General features: G+C 30.1%; 2 protein-coding genes across 4 annotated transcripts; one reads left to right on the forward strand and one right to left on the reverse strand.

Annotated features, from left to right (window-relative positions):
• Positions 1 to 447: 447 nt before the first annotated feature.
• LOC108909881 (sulfhydryl oxidase 2) lies at positions 448 to 8,409 on the forward strand. Of its 2 annotated transcripts, XM_018714326.1 has the most exons (3): positions 448 to 2,407; positions 5,507 to 5,551; positions 7,207 to 8,409. In XM_018714326.1, exons 1-3 carry the CDS (start codon positions 607 to 609, stop codon positions 7,236 to 7,238), a joined length of 1,878 nt encoding a protein of 625 aa, XP_018569842.1. In that variant the 5' UTR covers positions 448 to 606; the 3' UTR covers positions 7,239 to 8,409. The 2 variants fall into 2 exon arrangements, with proteins under 2 accessions (XP_018569842.1, XP_018569843.1); XM_018714327.1 differs by lacking the exon at positions 5,507 to 5,551.
• Positions 8,410 to 9,077: 668 nt separating this feature from the next.
• LOC108909893 (flotillin-1) lies at positions 9,078 to 17,920 on the reverse strand. 2 transcript variants are annotated; one of them, XM_018714353.1, is made up of 8 exons: positions 17,750 to 17,920; positions 15,831 to 15,906; positions 15,567 to 15,657; positions 15,215 to 15,478; positions 15,135 to 15,143; positions 11,423 to 12,037; positions 9,421 to 9,585; positions 9,078 to 9,365 (listed from the first exon to the last, which is right to left on the reverse strand). In XM_018714353.1, the coding sequence occupies exons 1-8, from the start codon at positions 17,799 to 17,801 to the stop codon at positions 9,348 to 9,350; spliced, it is 1,290 nt and encodes a 429-aa protein (XP_018569869.1). In that variant the 5' UTR covers positions 17,802 to 17,920; the 3' UTR covers positions 9,078 to 9,347. The 2 variants fall into 2 exon arrangements, with proteins under 2 accessions (XP_018569869.1, XP_018569870.1); XM_018714354.1 differs by lacking the exon at positions 15,135 to 15,143.
• Positions 17,921 to 18,481: the final 561 nt, after the last annotated feature.

The following is an 18,481-nucleotide window of genomic DNA, read 5'->3' on the forward strand; positions in this document are numbered from 1 at the left end:
AAACCATTATCGATAAATTATCCAAACCATAAATCGGCTATTGTTTCAATGGAAAAGGGGGGAAGAAAAGTAGAGTACTCTGATCTCTAATGAAGCGCACTCCGATCTCCAATGTATCACACTCCTAACTGGAACGATATGGGCAGAGACAATAGATAACTATATGGGGAGTACTCTGGAGCGATCAGGAGTGCTGCGATCAGTATAACCGTAACATTATTTGAAAAAATAAATATTTAAACTTTAAATAATGCCCGAAAACATCTCTGAAAATAGCTCCGAAAACAGTTAAGGACTGTTTTCGTCGCACTACAGCGAAAAGCGAAAAGTTTTTAGTTGCTATATAATTTACTCGCATCATTTCACTTGTTTTTTTGCAAAACGGAAGCAGCTAAAATGTAAGAATTTACGTAACCTTAAAAAATCTTGAATGTGTCAATCTGTCAGTGTATGTGGTGGTGTCAATTGTAATTAATTGCTACTGATATCATTGCGATTGCAGTGTTTTGATAATCTTCGTAGTAACAAAACATATGTGTTGATGTCTGACTTTTGACCCAAACCGAGAAAAGCTTAGTCTTATGGTTGTGTAACTATTTCTGCAAAATGTTGAATTTAAAAAATTTTTTGTTTTGGATATTACTGAATTTAGTTTTGGTGAAATTATCAAATAATGCAGCTTTAAGTATATACGAACAAAAGAAATATAAAAGGTATACAGACTCGCAAGGCCTCTATTCAAATAAAGATGATGTAGAAATTTTAACTTTAGAGAATTTTAAAAGTGAAATATATGGAAATAGGCGTGCTTGGCTAGTAGAATTTTACAATAGCTGGTGTGGATTTTGTCAGAGATTTGCTCCGTCATGGAAAGCGTTAGCTACAGATGTACGGGAATGGAAAGATGTAATTGCCATAGGAGTGTTGGACTGTTCAAATGACGATAATTACCCGATATGTAGAGATTTTGAAGTAATGGCCTATCCGACTCTAAGATATTTTCATGAAAATTACCAAGAAGGTCCTAAAAATTTTGGGGTAAAAGTGCGTGCCGGATCTGACGTAAATGAACATAGACAAAAATTATTAGAAGTTATTGTGCAAGAGCAAAATGAAAGCAGAGGAAAAATGTATCCTAATTTGTTACCATATGACTCGAATAATGTATCACAGTTATATGAATTAATCTCCGAAAATGTCAAATACATATTTTTAATAGTTCAAGAGCCTTCTCAGTTTGTGGGCGAAGAAGTTATAATGGATTTACATCATATAAATGATTTTATTGTGAGATATGCATTTAATAACAATAGTGAGCTCGTAAACACTCTAAATGTAAACAAATATCCTGCACTCTTCGCAATTGAAAAAGGTTCTTCGCCACAAAAATTAAATTCGATAACTTCTGATAGAGAAGGTTTTAAAATAGCTATCCGTTCGTTCCTAATACCTAAAAATATCAATGTGCCATTAAATGACACGAATAAACAAATCTATAAGGGAAAATGGGTTGAAGCTCAAGTGCCAGATATGACGTCATTCATGCAAGAAAGGGAAAGGGAAGCATTAAAGGAGAAAGTTAAGAAAATGGGTGATGTCGTATTTCAAATGGATCTAGAAACTGCACTTCGATATTCTCTTAAACGTGAAGTAGGTAGTGTTAAAGAAATAACTGGAGACAAACTGGAAGCTCTTAAGGCATACATAAATATCTTAGTCAAATATTTCCCATTTGGAAAGTATGGACAAGCTTTTCTTGTAGAATTAAAAGACTATATTTCCAATGAAGAGACAGTAAAAGGGTCTGAAATTGGTAAGATTGTCAAAGATGCTGAGAAAGAAGATCGACAAGTGTTTTCTTCTCCACAACAGTGGTTAGGTTGTAAGGGAAGCTCATCTAGTTATCGCGGTTATCCCTGCGGTGTGTGGAAGATGTTCCACTATTTAACTGTTAATGCAGCTGATTCTTCGTCTGGTCTAAAAGGCACCAATCCAAAGGTGGCATTAGAAGCAATGCATGGATACATTAAAAATTTCTTTGGTTGTGCAGATTGCAGCAACCATTTCCAAGAAATGGCTAAACGGAGAGAAATAGATAAAGTGCAATCATGGGATGATTCCATACTTTGGCTTTGGATGGCTCACAATGAAGTTAATAAACGTCTGTCTGGTGATCCAACTGAAGATCCTGAATATCCAAAAATTCAATTCCCGTCCAAAGAAAGATGTACCCAGTGCTATGATAAGGACGACTCATGGAAACTTCCAGAAGTTCTACACTATTTAAAACAAGTCTACAGCAACATTAATGTGAGATATATTGGATCTGATACGAGAATTCTACACCTGGGACTCGATGGATCGCTTTCATCAAATTCATCCAGTGTATTCAAAACAATTGATACAAGTATGTGTTTTATACTTTATGTTGCTTCCTTTTTACTAATCATATTATTAATTCGTATGTTCCTAAAAAGGGGGTACCGAAAAAAAATGTATGTGCATGATCTATTAGGGAAAGTTTGATTGCCAAAACTTTCAAAAAATTATTAACAAGTTGCTGTGTGGTAGCAGTAGTGCGATACAGTGGAACTTCGTTTTAGAGACTAATTATGAAAAAAGTAGTACTGTTTTGAAAATTCATATTGACAACGAATTAACAAGTATACAAGTATCATACCTATTTATTAGTACAATTTTTTTTTTTACGTAAACTAGCTATTTTAAATGCAGTAGTTTAAGGAATTGTATCATTTCGCTTAAACCGTAATTTATTAAATATTGCAGAGATTTCAATTATTTTATCTTCCAAATTACGGATTTCGCAGTTTTTTCAATCAGTACATAATTTGTTATCAACGAGGTTATCAATGCTCAATAAAGCGAGATTCTACTGTATTAACTTACTCTCAAATTTGCTGTTACTGTTTAGACTGTCGTATTTGTTTTCTAAATATGTCTTTGATTTATTGTGTTAACCATATTTTCAATAAGTCTCTGAATGTATGTTGTATGAATAATTTTTAGAATATTTTTTCCACTGTGACTGACATTTTTTTAAAATTAGATTATTGCACAACTAACATGTTTCTTGTAACTGATCTCATAAATTTATTGACTAAAGATTGTGCTATCATAAGCGTAAATATTTTTTTATAAAAATTTCAAAATTTTCATTGTGAAATAAACTTTTCCTGATAAAAATAATCACCACGCCTTTTTTATTTTTGAATTGAAAAAAATTTAGTCATTAAAAGAACACATCTAGAACAGTTGCGTTTTTCTAAAAATTAATGAATGACAATACAATTTTATTAGGCAACTTTTCCTAAAGTTAGAATTGAAAAAGTTACCAGTCTGATCAGTGGGAAACCCTTTCGTATAAAATTTTTATCTAGAAAATTATTTTAACAGATAATTATTAGATTTCCATTAATAGTATATACAACGAATTTTATAAAATACCTACATATTCTATATTTCTAATTCATTTAATTCCATATTTATAAGTCAAGTAATCGCCTGTCTTGCCTAAGAGACGAAAATATAATGTTTCAAATATTCTTGATACCTATTACTTTTAAGTTATACTTTTCTATAAAGTATTAAAAGGATATTCGTAATAATCAGTTTACAATATTGGCATCTGTAGATGAGTAAAAGGTTTAATTTGGAGATAAATTCTATTTCTATTATTTATCGCTATAAGCACCAGAATTTTGTATCAGATCCAACAAATGAACATCACAAAGGTCAAGGTATCAAAATGTAGCGTAATGTTTTATACCAATGAAATTATACATATTAGGGTGTCCCATGTTTAAAATGACAAACTTTAATAGGAGGTATAGGACACTCAGCCGACTTTGAAACACCTCTGCATTGACATTTAACATTATATGTAGTTTGTAAGTATCGAGATATTGGTGAAATCCTAATTTTAAAATTTTACGAAATCAACAAATCATTAAATTTAGTAAGTGTATCGCACTGAACTTAAATTAGTTTAATTGTTAATTTTATATGAACAGCTACAAAGTCGTCAATTTTTTTCCAGTTAGTTTCAGTTAAAGTTGAAAAACACCCTGTACCTCAAAAATGGTTTACGTTAAATATGGGTGTTTTGTAGTTTTATCTATCTCTCATTAAAGTTTACCACTTTAAACCTGGGACATCTTATTGTAGGTATATTGTCTGTTATTTTGCGAGTATATTCCTGAGAATTATTTTTTTTTAATTGTTACATTGAAAATTTTAAAATTGAATACAAATGGTCGTGGTGCTATTTATTATACTTTTGAAAAAGTACCAGTAATGACAGATTTACAAAAAGTGTTACAAAATGCCAACAATTTTACAAATTAAATTTGTATATATTTTAAATTACGTATTTATAAATTTTCTAATCATAATTTCCTAAAACCAAAGCTAAATTATTATATTTCGTACAACGATAAATGTAGTACAATATGAGCAGAAGAAATTTGTTGTCTATATTTATAATATTTAATGATTCCATTGTTAATTCTTATTTATTTTAATAGTAACTACAAATTTGTTTTATTTAGGTATTATATTTACATAAGTCTGCCAAATAAATATTAACGACAAAATTTGTATTATTTTAAATATTTGTCTTTATATGTATAAACCCCAAATTAGTTTAATTTGTTTTAAAAAAGATATAACTATAATTTTATAATGAATATAAAGTAAATAAACTTATTGATATACCTAATCGCAGTTGTACATAGTGATCAGTGGTAAAAAAACAAAGATAAGTATTTATTTTGGATTTAAAGAAGTATGATATAAAATCGTATATTTTAATAAAAATATTAAATAAATATTTCCTCTGTATTAATCACATTGCTATAATAAATTTATAATCAACGAATATTAATTCAAAATGCAGAATTAGATATAGGAGAGCCATTTTATGGAAAATTATAAATTTTCAAAGTATTTGAATTACCATTTTCCATACTAAATGTAAATTATGTTTACATTTATATAAAGTCCAAAAGCACTTTTTTTAATATAAATGATTCTTAATTCGAAACTGGTTAACTATTTTTAGGAGATAATTTCTACATTCACAAATCTTTCATGAAGAAAGAATTTCAAAAGAAATTGCATATTTCAAAATAAAAAGTTCCTTTTTTAAAAAATTTATATTTTATTATTAGCTCTCATATTTTTACTTTATTTTAAAGCTATGATTAAGCTAATTTAAATAATTTAAAAATTTTTTTTAAAAATTATTTAAGAAATCTATACCCACCTATATTTTTACCAATTGCTGCTACTAGTTTAAGATTTTCTATCGATGTTGTATGGAATACATTTTATTTAACTATTAATGCAATAATAATAATAATAATAATAATAAATCATAATTAGTTAACTTGTTGCAAAACCTAAATAATAAGTGCCAAATACCAAATCTCTAATTATCCTGTCTTTTAAGTATAAATATACCTACTTATTTTTTCTTGTGTTGTAGTTGTCGTGCTGCTTGGTCTAACGTTCTGCTATCTTGTGAATAAGTGTAAGCATATGTAGTGAAGGAATTTTATAAGGAATCATAAAAAGTTCATATCGCTTCTGCATGGTAACGCTTCAATCTAATTATAATTTTTATCGCATGTATGCCGAGTCTATCCGTTTATAAAGTTCATCATACTTTATGTTATTGTTAGATACCTAGAGCATTGTTTGCCACCTGTAATATTGAAATAAAGTGTAAAAAATATTTTGTGCAGTGTGCAGCATATATGTATATAACAAAAAGTATTATAATGTAGGTATTAAATAACTTGTGTGATAAAATAACTGTTAAAATTGTTATTGCTTATAAAAGTCACCACACCTTAATATTTAAATTCTTAGGAATTGATTTCAAAAATTTTAAATGTTCATCAAACCATTGTAATGGTGATTACTTAAATATGAAATTATGTACATGTAGCTTTTTGAAAACACTCTGTGTAATATCTTCATATAAGGGCTGCTAGTTGGAAAGATTTTTTATATTTAACATATTTTTTTAATTTAAAAATAGAAATTTAAGGTGAGGTGACATTTATAACCAATAACACATATATTTTCTTATAGCATAGCATATCAAGACTCTGCGTAAATTATTTCTATTTATTTAAAAAATATTTCAAAATTTACAAAATATATTTAGTTTCCATTTTCTTATTTCTGTTTTGTGTTTTGTAACGATATTATTTCATAGCTGCTTATAGTAAAATGACACAGAACTGAATTCACACTGTATGGTCGTGGTATAAGAAATATATCAATTTTTTTCTGATTTTTATCTGTAAATATAAAATATTTTGTAATATATTTAGAAGCAATGTCAATTCAAAATCCACGTTCGTTTGAATTTATGTGCTTTTATGTTTTTATTACCGATTGTGTTAATTAATTAATTAATTTCATGTTTCTATTGAGGGATAAGAGTGTAGCAATTAGACAGAATAGAAGCATGAAAAAAAATTATATTTGTGTAGGGATAATTAGCTGCATGTTCCTTGGCTGTGGTATTAGGTAGGTAGAAGCTAATAGGTATATAGAGCAGTGGTTCCCAAAGTTTTTGAAGTTGCGATCCCTCTCAACCACTACTTAACAATTTGAAGATAACAAAAATTTATGTTAATACATTATTTCAGTTAGTTTGTAAATCCTTTAGCAACCCCCTGTGATCTATTTTCCACACTTTGGGAACCACTGGATTAGAGAACATGTTGCGAAAAACTTATAATATCGTTAATTGCAATACAGGGTGAGACAGATATAAGTTCCAATTCAGAAGTATGTAATAATACTTTTGCAAATGAATAGGATTCATCATAATATAGAACAGTAGATTTTTTTAACTTGCTCTCTGTAGGTCTCGAAGACATTTTTTCTAAAAATGTTCATATGAGAAATCTGATTCACCTTGTTGCTTAAGATAAAAAAACTTTTATTCCCGCATCATATTTTTTTGTGAGAAGCCAGTTGTTTGTAATTGAAAAATATAATTTGTGTCAAAAAACGTAACAGAAATGTTAAATTAATTTAACAAAATTGTTTATACAAATTCCTTAATAAAAGTTCTTTTATAGAAGTATGGGTTCTTCCATTTACAATGTGTACGGTTTTTATCTATACCTTGAAATGTCAATAAAGATATACTATTTCTTTGTTTAGGCAATAGTCAACGCCACATCACTACTGTCTGATAGTGTATCATGGTTGTAGCAAGTGTCTGATGCTATGTTACAATTAGCATTTATTTTTATGTACGTATAAAATATATATATTGTTATTCCAGAAGTGGGAGTCTATGTAATATTTCATTATTAATAATAACTTGGTAAGGAATTAGAAAATACAGGATTAACCATTTAATGAATTTATTAATAATTAAACTAACGTTTATTACGAAAAATTGCATTTGTAAAATTTGGGATATTTTTTATTTAAAAGGATGTGATAATTCATAAATAAATAAAACGTAACGTAAATATTTCTTTGAGAAATATACAGGGTGGTCTAGTTAAAGGTAGCTCACCATGGAAATCTCGGAAAAGGTAAGAATGCAAAAAATTTGTGATAAGAGTTCATAAATGATGTCTTCAGTTTTCTTGTGTGACTTTAATAGATCATAAAAAATTTAATTTTGAAACTCGACTTATTCGTTTTTCAATAATTTTGCTTATAATTAGCAGCAGTTGGTGTTATAAACATTTTTTCCTGACCTACAGCGTGTCCCGCTGTAATGTCCGGAAGAGGGAAAAGTTTTTTATTTGTGGGTTTACTCCAAAAAGTCACTCTTTGTAAAAACTCCTGCTTGTTCCAAAATGGTCAAAACTGTTAAAATATTTGTCATTTTTTATAGAGGGTGTTCAGTATTTAGAATCCGTCATTTTAAACTCTATTATAGCTCGCACAATCAGGTCCCACCTGGTTTAAAAAAAAATTCAAAAGAAGTTAGTGAAACCTCAAATTTTTAATCCCCTGTGGATCCTAAATGACATCCCTGATAATATATTTCGATATTGTCAAAAATAACGGTACTTTACTCTTGGCGACTAACAATATTTTTCTGAATACTGAACACCCTGTATAAAAAATGAACAATATTTTAACAGTTTTGACTGTTTTGGAACAATCAGGAGTTTTTACAAAGAGTGACTTTTTGTCGTAAACCTACAAAGAAAAACCTTTTTCTTCTTCCGGACATTACAGCGAGACACCCTGTAGATTTTGAATGAGGACTTTGTACCATTTATCGTGTACAAGATTTCTATGGTGTTCACCCTTAAGAGATTAAACTGTATTTCACTATTGTTTTAAAATTGAAAATTTTTAATTAAAAGTTTTATAAAATTTACTTTTTAAGAAGGCTCTATAGCAAATAGGCAACCAGCAATACATTTTTATAGATTTTATTACATAGTTTGACAAAATATGAATGAATGCACAAATAACAGACTTTCCCCCATTTTAAGGCAGATTTTCTATAAAATGGAGTTAATTTGAGTTTCAAACCAAGTCCATTTTATAGAAAATCTGTGTTAAAGTGGGGGAAAGTTTGTTATTAGTGCATTTTTAGACGAGCTGTGTAATAAAATCGATAAAAATGTATTGCTGTTTGCCTAATTGCTATAGATTCCTCTTAAGGTCTAAATACTTTTACTGTGTACAAACCAATTTCACTTCGATGTAGATGGGCTACTTGAAAAAATATATTTTGTACAATTTTATTGATAGGTGGAATGTGATGTTTTATAAAGTTTTTTGATATTTTGGGTATGTATAATATATATTTTTTGTAACAATGAAATAAACATATAACAAAACAGTGTATTTATTTTTGTTCGCTTGCCGGTATAGACTATCGGTAATTCTGCGTTTTATCTAACGCAGGCCTAAAATAATCCCTTCACTATCAAGATACGACCAGTTTAATTTTCACCAGTTCTCACCGCTTCCATTTTTCTTAATAAGGGACGGAATAAAAGCCGTAACGTGTGAATTAAAACTTTATTATATAATCACCTCAAGAATATATTATATTTTTAAATAGGACATAGATTACAAAAAATATAATTCTTTATATCGAATAAATGCTTTTATTTCCTTGGGCGTTAAGCGCTAGAATAGAACACCACGAAACATCAAATATCAACTTGTAATAAAAAATTAACGTCGTTAGTACGTTTACCTATCGACTAACGTAAAACAAATATTTGGCATAGGTGTACATAGTATTATATTGTGTGTTGGAACATTTAAAGACACTGGCCGTGGAACTTTCCAATTCGTACCTTCAAACTTCCTCTTGTCTATGCGACGTACACAGACTGCAACGAAAAAATGGCGGTATTCAAACTTTTGTAATTGTTAAACGATGCATACCTTTGAGATATCTACTCCAGTCATGGTCTTCACGAGCTGTGGCATTCGGTTGACAATATCGAGAACCTCTCCCGTCAATTTCGCTGCCCCCACGTCACCAGAGCCGGTAGACACCATCGTTATTTTTTTTGCCTGGGAAAGTGGCGCAGCGATCTCGGCGGCAACCTATGAGAACGAATTTAACGAAACGATGCATAATTAGTATTCGTACGAGGTGATATAGGTTGTAGTTAGAAAAATTCGTCAGGTGCTTTTTTAAGCAATAAGTTTCACGTTTGTGGCGTAGAACGTTTCGTTTTTGAGATACGGGGTGTGTGTTGACTAAAAATATCAGATTTTCTCGAATATATCTGAGAACGTTTGGCAAAAATCTGTAGGCTAATGAACGCTGCACCAGTGATTAATTTAAGGGGTGAAACCACGGTAAAATGCTAAAATAAAGTGTTTTTTTTGCGATTTTTTAATAATGTTAATTTTTTTTATATTTCAACACTGAAGGATTGAGAGACATTCACACGATTTTTTTTGCTTAAAATCTGTTATACTGTCACCTGGTGAAGTTTCCCAATCACCACTTGGAGCTACTACACTAGACACAGAAATTAAGAGATATTTAAAAAATCCCAAAATTTTGGGTGATTTTCAAAGAGCTGGAACTTGGACGGAAATGGTCGTGGAAAGAATCAAAATAAAGGAAATTGAAGCTCGAAATTTCTAGTTTTCAGATCTGGTGTTTAATATTTTTTAGCGTCAGCAGTTATTGAGTAATCATAAGAAAATCAACGAAAAAAAAACACGCAAATTTTTGCTTTTCTTTAGAAAGGCTTAAGGACTAAAAAAATTTTTTTTGCTAATTTCACCATAAAGCTCTTTTAGATAATTTAATTCTCTTCAATTTGACCGGTTCTGGAGCCCTGTACGATGATTTGTCACTAAGTTATCGTAGATCAAAACAAAAAAATAATTTTTGACTATGGCAATCAATTACTTGGGAAATAATGGTCGTACAGAAAATCCAAGCAGGTTTTTGAAAACTGCAATGTATTCTCTACAAGTCGTAATTATTGGTTTTTGATAAAAACTATTTTTTCGAAGTGAAAATGTTGGTTAGAAAAAAGATAAAAAATTGCATAATTAGGGATATTTGAATAACGACATAACTTTGCAAATAATGATTAAACTAAAGATATTGTCCTGTAACTTTTCAACCTCAAAGTGTCCTAAAGAAACACTGATAATTTCAAAACGCTGCAATTTTTTTTTGTTAGTGCCCGGAATGTTTAAAATTGTCGTTTTTGCTGTAATTTTTCACTTTTTATTCATTTTTTTAAGTTAAAAATGTTTTTTTAGCAATAATCCATATTTTCTTCATCAAAAAACGTTCATTATTAAAATAAAAACGATTTTTTTTTAATTTTTATAATTTTAAGAAAAAATTGTTTTTGAAAGAAAAATTCCAACATTTTCACTTCGAAAATTTTTTTTTTATCAAAAACCAATAATGACGACTTTTAGAGAATACTTTGCAGTTTTCAAAACCCCGCTTGAATTTTCTGTACGACCATTATTTCCGGAGTAATTGATTGCCAAAGTAAAAAATGACTTTTTTTGTTTTTATCGACGATAACTCAGCGACAAATCATCGTCCAGGGCTCCGGAACCGCTTAAATTGAAGAGAATTACATTATCTAAAAGAGCTTTATACTGAAATTACTAAAAAAAAATGTTTGTAATCCATAGGCCTCTTTAAAGAAAAGCAAAAATTTGCAATTTTTTTTTTCGTTGATTTTATGTTTACTCAAAAACTGCCGACGTTAACAAATTTTAAACTCCAGATCCGAAAACTACAAACTTCAAGCTTCAAGTTCCTTCTTTTTGATTCTCTTTACGACCATTTCCCTCCAAGTTCCAGCTCTTCGAAAATCACCCAAAATTTTGTGATTTTTTTAACATCCCTTAATTCCTGTGCCCAGTGTACTATATCATTGGCACTATATTTTACCTTGGGTATAACATCCAAGAACATATCCACCATAGCAGCTTCCCTATATTCCTTCCAAGCATCCGCTTTTTTAGCCATCTGTTCCGCTTCGGCCTTAGCTTTGGCCTCGATGGCATAAGCCTCAGCTTCGCCTTTGAGCCTCAGTGCCTCCGCTTCCGCTTCAGCCTCCAAAACGACCCTCTTATGATTGGCCTCGGCAATTTTCTCCAATCGGTACTTCTCTGCCTCGGCGGGTCTTCGAACGGTAGCCTCAAGCTCCCTCTCCCTCCTGGCTATTTCCTGTTCTTGTACGGCAATCTGTTGAGTTCGCTCCACCACTTTTATCTGCATCTGTTCCTCCTTAATTCTTTGTTTGGTTTTGGCGGCCTGCAATTCGTAGGCCATTTCGGCTTCGGCATTTTTCGTCTGCACCTCTACATCGTAAGCGGCTTTCTTCAGTTCGAAGTCACGTCTGGCTTTCGCTATTTCCGTGTCGTTCAGGAACACGGACGCCATCCGTTGCTCTTCGGCTATGGCCTCTTTGATTTTCGCGTCGGCCCTGGCCTCGGCCTCGCCTATCCTCGCGTCACGTTTCACCTCGGCAGTTCTCGCCATACCCAGGCTTTTTAAGTAACCCTAATGCAAATAATCCAGTTGATTCGACTTGTTAGAACGATTATTTATAGATAAGTGGGCTAAATTTGTTTAATAGATACTTTTGATGATTGTATTGGCATTGTTACCAAACTGACATTTTTTAGATTTGACAAGAAATTGTTATTTTCCTTTTTTCTTTCAAAAACATCAAATGAAGTGCAATAATTACGAATTAAACTCTTTTTATCGAGTAACTGATGAATTATTTTCACATATGCTATAATTAATAGTATAATTAGTTTTATTTAGGCCACATCTCTACACGAGTAGTGTTTGAACTAAAGTATAAAAAGCGTTAACAGACGGAAGATGTAATGCATAAGTGCCAAACACCAATATTAAAACTAGCATTATTAGAACGACACAAAATTAAAGATTTTGGAATTTAGTTTTAGTAAATTTTTTTATTTTATTCCTAAATATCTACCACATTCGACACCAACTTTTTTATTTAGTAGCAATTCGTAGAAGTTTAATCATACTGACATGTATTGACTGCAACTGAATGTGAATTATATTTTTCAATCTTAGCAGTGGCGGCTGATGAAAGTTAAAGTTTTTATATCATTTGATACCATATAGACTTATACCGTTTTTTAGGAATTTATTTCTAGGCCCTCGTAGAGAACTTTCATGATGAAACATTTCTATTTAAAACGACACTAATTTAATTATATAGTTCACGAATTTCCTTCGAAATTCTCGTCTCATAAATTTCTCTGTATATGCCTAGAAATCATCGCATAAACCAGCCATCACCACCATCTTTTGTATGATTATATTTCTACTTAGACGAAATGATGGAAGATGAGATAAATCATTTACAAAACAATACTACTTTCTACGTCAACTGTGTTAACTCAAAATGTAGTTCATTAAATCATTTTGGCTATTTTAGAAACAATCATTATGTTTATTGGCATATTTGTCATTAATTATTAGTAGTTTCTTGTGACTGGCTGTATTTTGTCCTTTTAGTTTACTTAATTCTTTTAGTATTTCCATACTATCAAACTTCAGTTCAGTTCAAAAATAAAAAAAGGGTATCTCCTAATTGTAAATGCAATTTTGTCTACTCATATACTACTAATAAAATTACCTATACAGCCAATTACTTTTTTTTTATGTATTTTACTTTTAAAAAATGAAAAATATACTTGTGCACATTTCTTTCTGTACAAAAATTTCTGAGCTTTTTCTGTTTTAGTTCAAAATATTAATTTGTAAAGGCGATACATTTAAATAAATTTAGAAATTATGTAAATAATTCTACAGAAGGTATTACTAAAAATGGCCTCCCTATTAGCCCAGTCGATGGAGGCCACAGAAACAAGTAACTAGCAATATGGAAGAATTTTTTTTTATATAAGTACTTCAAAGTATGCAGAATATAAGAAAAAGTTCATTGGTCTATCGATTTCCCAAAGTCCAAAAAAATTTTGAAAAAATTTTGATTTTTGAAATTCTTTAATATTTGGGACTGGGATGAAGATGGAGAAAAATAAAAAATACCACCTTATAGGAGAAGTTTTTTCCAACAAAAACGACACTCTGTGCTTTTTCCGTCCAAGATATGGTTTAGCTGGAAAAAATTCAATAAACCAAGTGAGAGCCCATTTTTTGAAGCACGGCGCTCTACTTTATAAACTATTGCATAGTTATAGGGTATTAAATTAATAATTGTTATAGCCCATTTTCAAGTAGGAAGTTTAAGCTTTTCAATGGTATGGTAATTTTTTTTTTCAAATAAAAGATCGAATAAAAAATTACGCATATATCGAAAACCGAGCGTCTCAACGACAAATATAATTAAACATAAGGATAGTTGTAAAAAATTTTTTCGAAGTCGGTAATTGTTATTTAGGTGACCTCTCACAAATAAAATTTCCGGGTATTGATTTTTATCTAATTACGAAATACGACCTTTGTAATTATTTTAAACATTTTAGGAATTGTGAGTTTACTGCAAAGTATATATATATATATCTTTTAATGATTTTTCATATAAGAAAATAGCAATTTTTTTGGTTCCCGGTGTAAATTTCCTTAGATCGTTTAATATAAAATTTGATACTGTTACAATATGAAGACGAATATTCAAAGAGTAGAATGTAAATAGTCGACAGGTATGAAAATATCCAGGTAGGAAATACAGTATACATGAAAACGATGACTTTATGTAATTTTGTATTTAATTTTTTTCCTCTGATTTTGTAATAAAAATATGTAAATATTACCTTGTATTTATTATTTTTTACTTTGAGTATATTCGTAAATCTAAAAAAAAATTTTGGAAAATTTTTTTCAATGAAAATTTTTTGATATTTTTTATTTTCTTTCGCATTGAATTAAGATCGAATATTGATTTCTACACATTAATGTATTCAATATTTGAGTGAAATTTGACAATTCTTACGTTTGAAGAGTGAATTTATTCTGTTTGCTCGCGGAAGATTGTTTCATGGCTCTAATAATTTTTCCAGACAAACCATAGCTCGAACGAAAAAAGTGTAATGTATCTTTTTTGTTGGAAAAAACTCTTCTACAAGATAGTATTTTTTATTGTTCTGTATCTTGATGCCAGTCCAAAATATTAAAGAATTTCGAAAATCAAAATGTTTTTCAATATTTTTGTGGACTTCGACAGACCAATGAACTTTTTATTATATTAATCTGCATACTTTGAAGAACTTATAAAAAATAAATCAGTCATATTGCTAATTACTTGTGCTTTTGGTGCAAAATTACTTCCACCGACTGGGGTATATGTCTCAATACTATTCTCTAAAAGGTTTCCGATTGTGACAAATTATTGACACATTTTTTTCTAATTTTAACACCTTGTACCTAAAAACAAGGAGTTCAATAAGAAAAAAATTCTTAAATTTAGACGAGGAAAACCTTCCTTGGGTTTTGATCATTGTTGTGTTACGTTTTGTACGTTTTCAAGGATATAAATATCAAAGTTAAAACTTAAGTTTCAACTCGTGTTTGCTCCTAAGGTTGTAAATGATTTATTAATTTTTTTCTAACATGAACCATTCCAACAAAAATTAAAAATCAGTAATAAACATACCTTAGCGCCCTTTGTAGCGAACATAAAAAAGATAAAAATAAATCAATGAACTACAAATTGAGACGGTGCTTTTAACTTACCTCCTCGTCTCTGATGTCTTTGAGAGTGTAAGAAACAACCGTAATACCCATATTGACCAAATCCGAAGAGGCTACTTCAAAAACTTGTTTGCTAAATTTCTTTCGGTCTTTGTAGATTTCCTCGACCGTCATGGAACCCATTATTGCTCTTTGGTGGCCTTCTAAGGTTACTAGGGCGATGTGCTGAATTTCGTTTTCACTTTTCCCTAAAAACTGTTCACATGCAGCCAGTAACATTTCCTCATTTTGTCCCTGAATTTTCACCTTAAAATAAGTATGTAACAGTTTTTACCCGTAAAACATCAGTAGATTAAAATTTAGCTAAAAAATCATCAATTGTCATACTACTCACTTGTGCTATTCCAGTGACAGATATTGGAACGCCCTGGCTTGTGTAGACAGTCGGGCTGTCGACAATGAGGGTCATGGTGTTTAATGAAATTCTATAAATAAAAAAATATATAGATACTAAAGACAATTTTACATAGTTTGTTGGGGATGATCATATAAATACCAATATACCACCTATATTTAGTTTTTTCATAAAAATGTATCTTTTTGATTATAAATATTTACTTTGTTATATCAGACTTATAGCGAATTGGGTACAACAAACCTTTGAATGCTTTGAATCGTTGGCCATATGAAAGCTCTTCCTCCAGGCACTAGTAGTGGTTTGCTGTAACAACATCCTGCAACCAAAGAATTTTGAGTTACATTGTGTTCATGGATTACTGTCACGAGACGAAAAACTGTTTGTTTTTGAGAAAATAACGAAATTTTGATTTCCAAAGAAAGTAATTGCATTTTTAAAGATAAATTCAGCGTGTTAATAATATAAGAAAATATGAAATACTTAACGAATAAAAAACTAAATAGAATTTAAAATATCGTTCATGTCGTAAATAACTACAATTATTAAAAGTTGGTATTAGACAAAAATATGAATATTCAAAATTAGGTCTAATTACAATAAAAAAAAATACGCTGCGTATGGATGGATCACTAACAGCTTCTTCAGATATGAAGGTATTTTTAGATTTATGAGGAATCCCTATAAGTATCTAATTCCTGATAGCTGTTTTTGAATGCCATAACACATGTAATCGAAAGAAACGTAAAATTAACGTATAAAAATCTTGTTAACAATCTCTTCAAAAACTTTTGAACATAAAATAGTTTATACTTTTCGAATTCGAACGAGTCTAGTGATCGAGTTAACACGATCAGCTTCCGAAAACCCTATGGTGCTGCTCACCAACCAGTTCAGTTCAGTTTCTATTAATGCATGACGTCAGCTAAGAGATACAGACCACAAACTCACAAGGCATAAACTATTTATGTATGTATATAAACAGCTGGATTTGTATAAGATACTACTATTTAATAACTTAGTCTACACAACATTTGAATTATTGATGTTAATTTAACATAATCGACATCCTAAAAATGAAATATCCATATGGATATTTGATATTATATAATACAATAATAACACCATACTTATTAAAAAAAAATAATTTATGGTCCGCCCACCGGCTGCACGGAAACTTTTAAACAAACTCAGTACCAGAGATTCCATTCTATATAGTGTATACCTCAGACTACTTTATTTATTACTCTAAGGTGTATATTTTGTGATGCAGACTTTTATTTTTACACAATTGGTAATAGTTGGCTAAACAACAAACAATTGAATTTGATGGTGATACATAAGACGCATACCGTATTTCCACATTACGTATGGTTTTTAAAAAGTGTACAATTTTAACGCAAACATGACCTTAAATATTGTGTCAAAATAAATACCGTGTTTGAAGTTTGTAGAAGTCTGTTTTGCACGTAGACCTTAAATTAATTACATGAAGAAGTTTAGGCGGCAACAGCTTTGGAAAAGTAATTATTATAAAAACGATTGAAAGTTGTATTTCCATAAGGTAAGTACATATAAAAAATTATTCAAATTCTATTTTTTTAATTGAGTGAATACAGAAAAACTACACTTTTCAAAGAACGCAGTGTTTAATTTTTAATATTTATATGGATTATGGATCACATTTCATTTTGCATTAAAGCATTAAAGTCATCTCGGCATGGCCTCTATCTAGGATCTAGTAATCACTCACTAATCAGAGACAACTCTGGATAGGTAACTACGTAGATTGTATCACAACATGAAAATCCTGATAATATCGGAATAATAATTTTGTTACATACTATAAGTAAAAGTAATAAATCTATCAGTATCTGACATATAAATATTAGTATGTTAATTATTTAATAATTAATTACAATTGGCGATGATACTTATGATTTTTAGTAATCCAGTTTCATTATATTAGTTCAAATATGATATTAAATCGAGTACTATGAACGGGTTTTTACCAATAAATCTGTAATGTACGAATTTACTTTTATGACATTTATCAATTTTTGAAAAACCCGCCTTTCCTTTTTATTTACTTCGTGAAAAGAACGCATTTGGTGTATTGCACAACATTTCTGTTCGTAAACAGCACATAAAATAAATCTTACCTGAAATAACCAAGGCTTCGTTAGGCCCACAAGTAACAAATCCCCACGTCATTGCACAAAGAGTACCCGGAATACCCTTAAATACATTCAAATTTTATACGACTCAAAATAACTAGACAGGAGTGGCTCAAAGTGACTAGTGTGTCTGTTTACGATGAATTCCGATCGCATGCGCCTTACGCAATGTCTCGTTTCATTGATTAATTTCAGAGCCGCCTTGTCGCAGATCGCACATCACAGGCGTAGATACGTGTCGGGTGGTATAAATAAAAAAACTTTTATATACGTTTTATTTTATACACAAAAAGATACACATAGATGGAACTGTTTTGAGTATTTTGTTAATTGCATTGCTATAATTCTGGTTGAACAAAATCTTAGAAATTGGCAGCAAATAATCATTACTTTAATACCTTGTGCCACAATAAAGTGGTACAAGAAACAAGTTATATGTATACTTTTTATTTAGCGGTAATTTTTAAATTAAATTCAAGTTGTGTTTTTATTATTATTAAATATATTACTTAATAATAATTACTTAAGAAAAAATATTAAACTGTTCATTAGTTAATATAAAAATAAATAATTGCCTTAAGCGGCGCCCATGTCGATATTTTCGTGTGCTCTGGTAATTTTTATGGCGCCTGCTACTTTAATTTACTGTCTTTGCTGACCTTTAGTTACTAAATATAGACCCATCTGTCTTTTAAGTAATACAATTTTTTCTTATTA

Source organism: Anoplophora glabripennis, unplaced genomic scaffold (assembly GCF_000390285.2).
Source record: "Anoplophora glabripennis isolate ALB-LARVAE unplaced genomic scaffold, Agla_2.0 scaffold28, whole genome shotgun sequence".
NCBI lineage: Eukaryota > Metazoa > Arthropoda > Insecta > Coleoptera > Cerambycidae > Anoplophora > Anoplophora glabripennis.

Coding starts and splice junctions, on each gene's coding strand:
- LOC108909893 (XM_018714353.1), bottom strand. CDS start 17,801: ATGACGTGGGGATTTGTTACTTGTGGGCCTAACGAAGCCTTGGTTATT. Junction 15,907..17,749: donor CGAAGCCTTGGTTATTTCAG/GTAAGATTTATT, acceptor CTTTGGTTGCAG/GATGTTGTTACAGCAAACCA. Junction 15,658..15,830: donor ACGATTCAAAGCATTCAAAG/GTTTGTTGTACC, acceptor TTTTATTTATAG/AATTTCATTAAACACCATGA.
- LOC108909881 (XM_018714326.1), top strand. CDS start 607: ATGTTGAATTTAAAAAATTTTTTGTTTTGGATATTACTGAATTTAGTT. Junction 2,408..5,506: donor ATTCAAAACAATTGATACAA/GTATGTGTTTTA, acceptor CTTGTGTTGTAG/TTGTCGTGCTGCTTGGTCTA. Junction 5,552..7,206: donor CTGCTATCTTGTGAATAAGT/GTAAGCATATGT, acceptor TTCTTTGTTTAG/GCAATAGTCAACGCCACATC.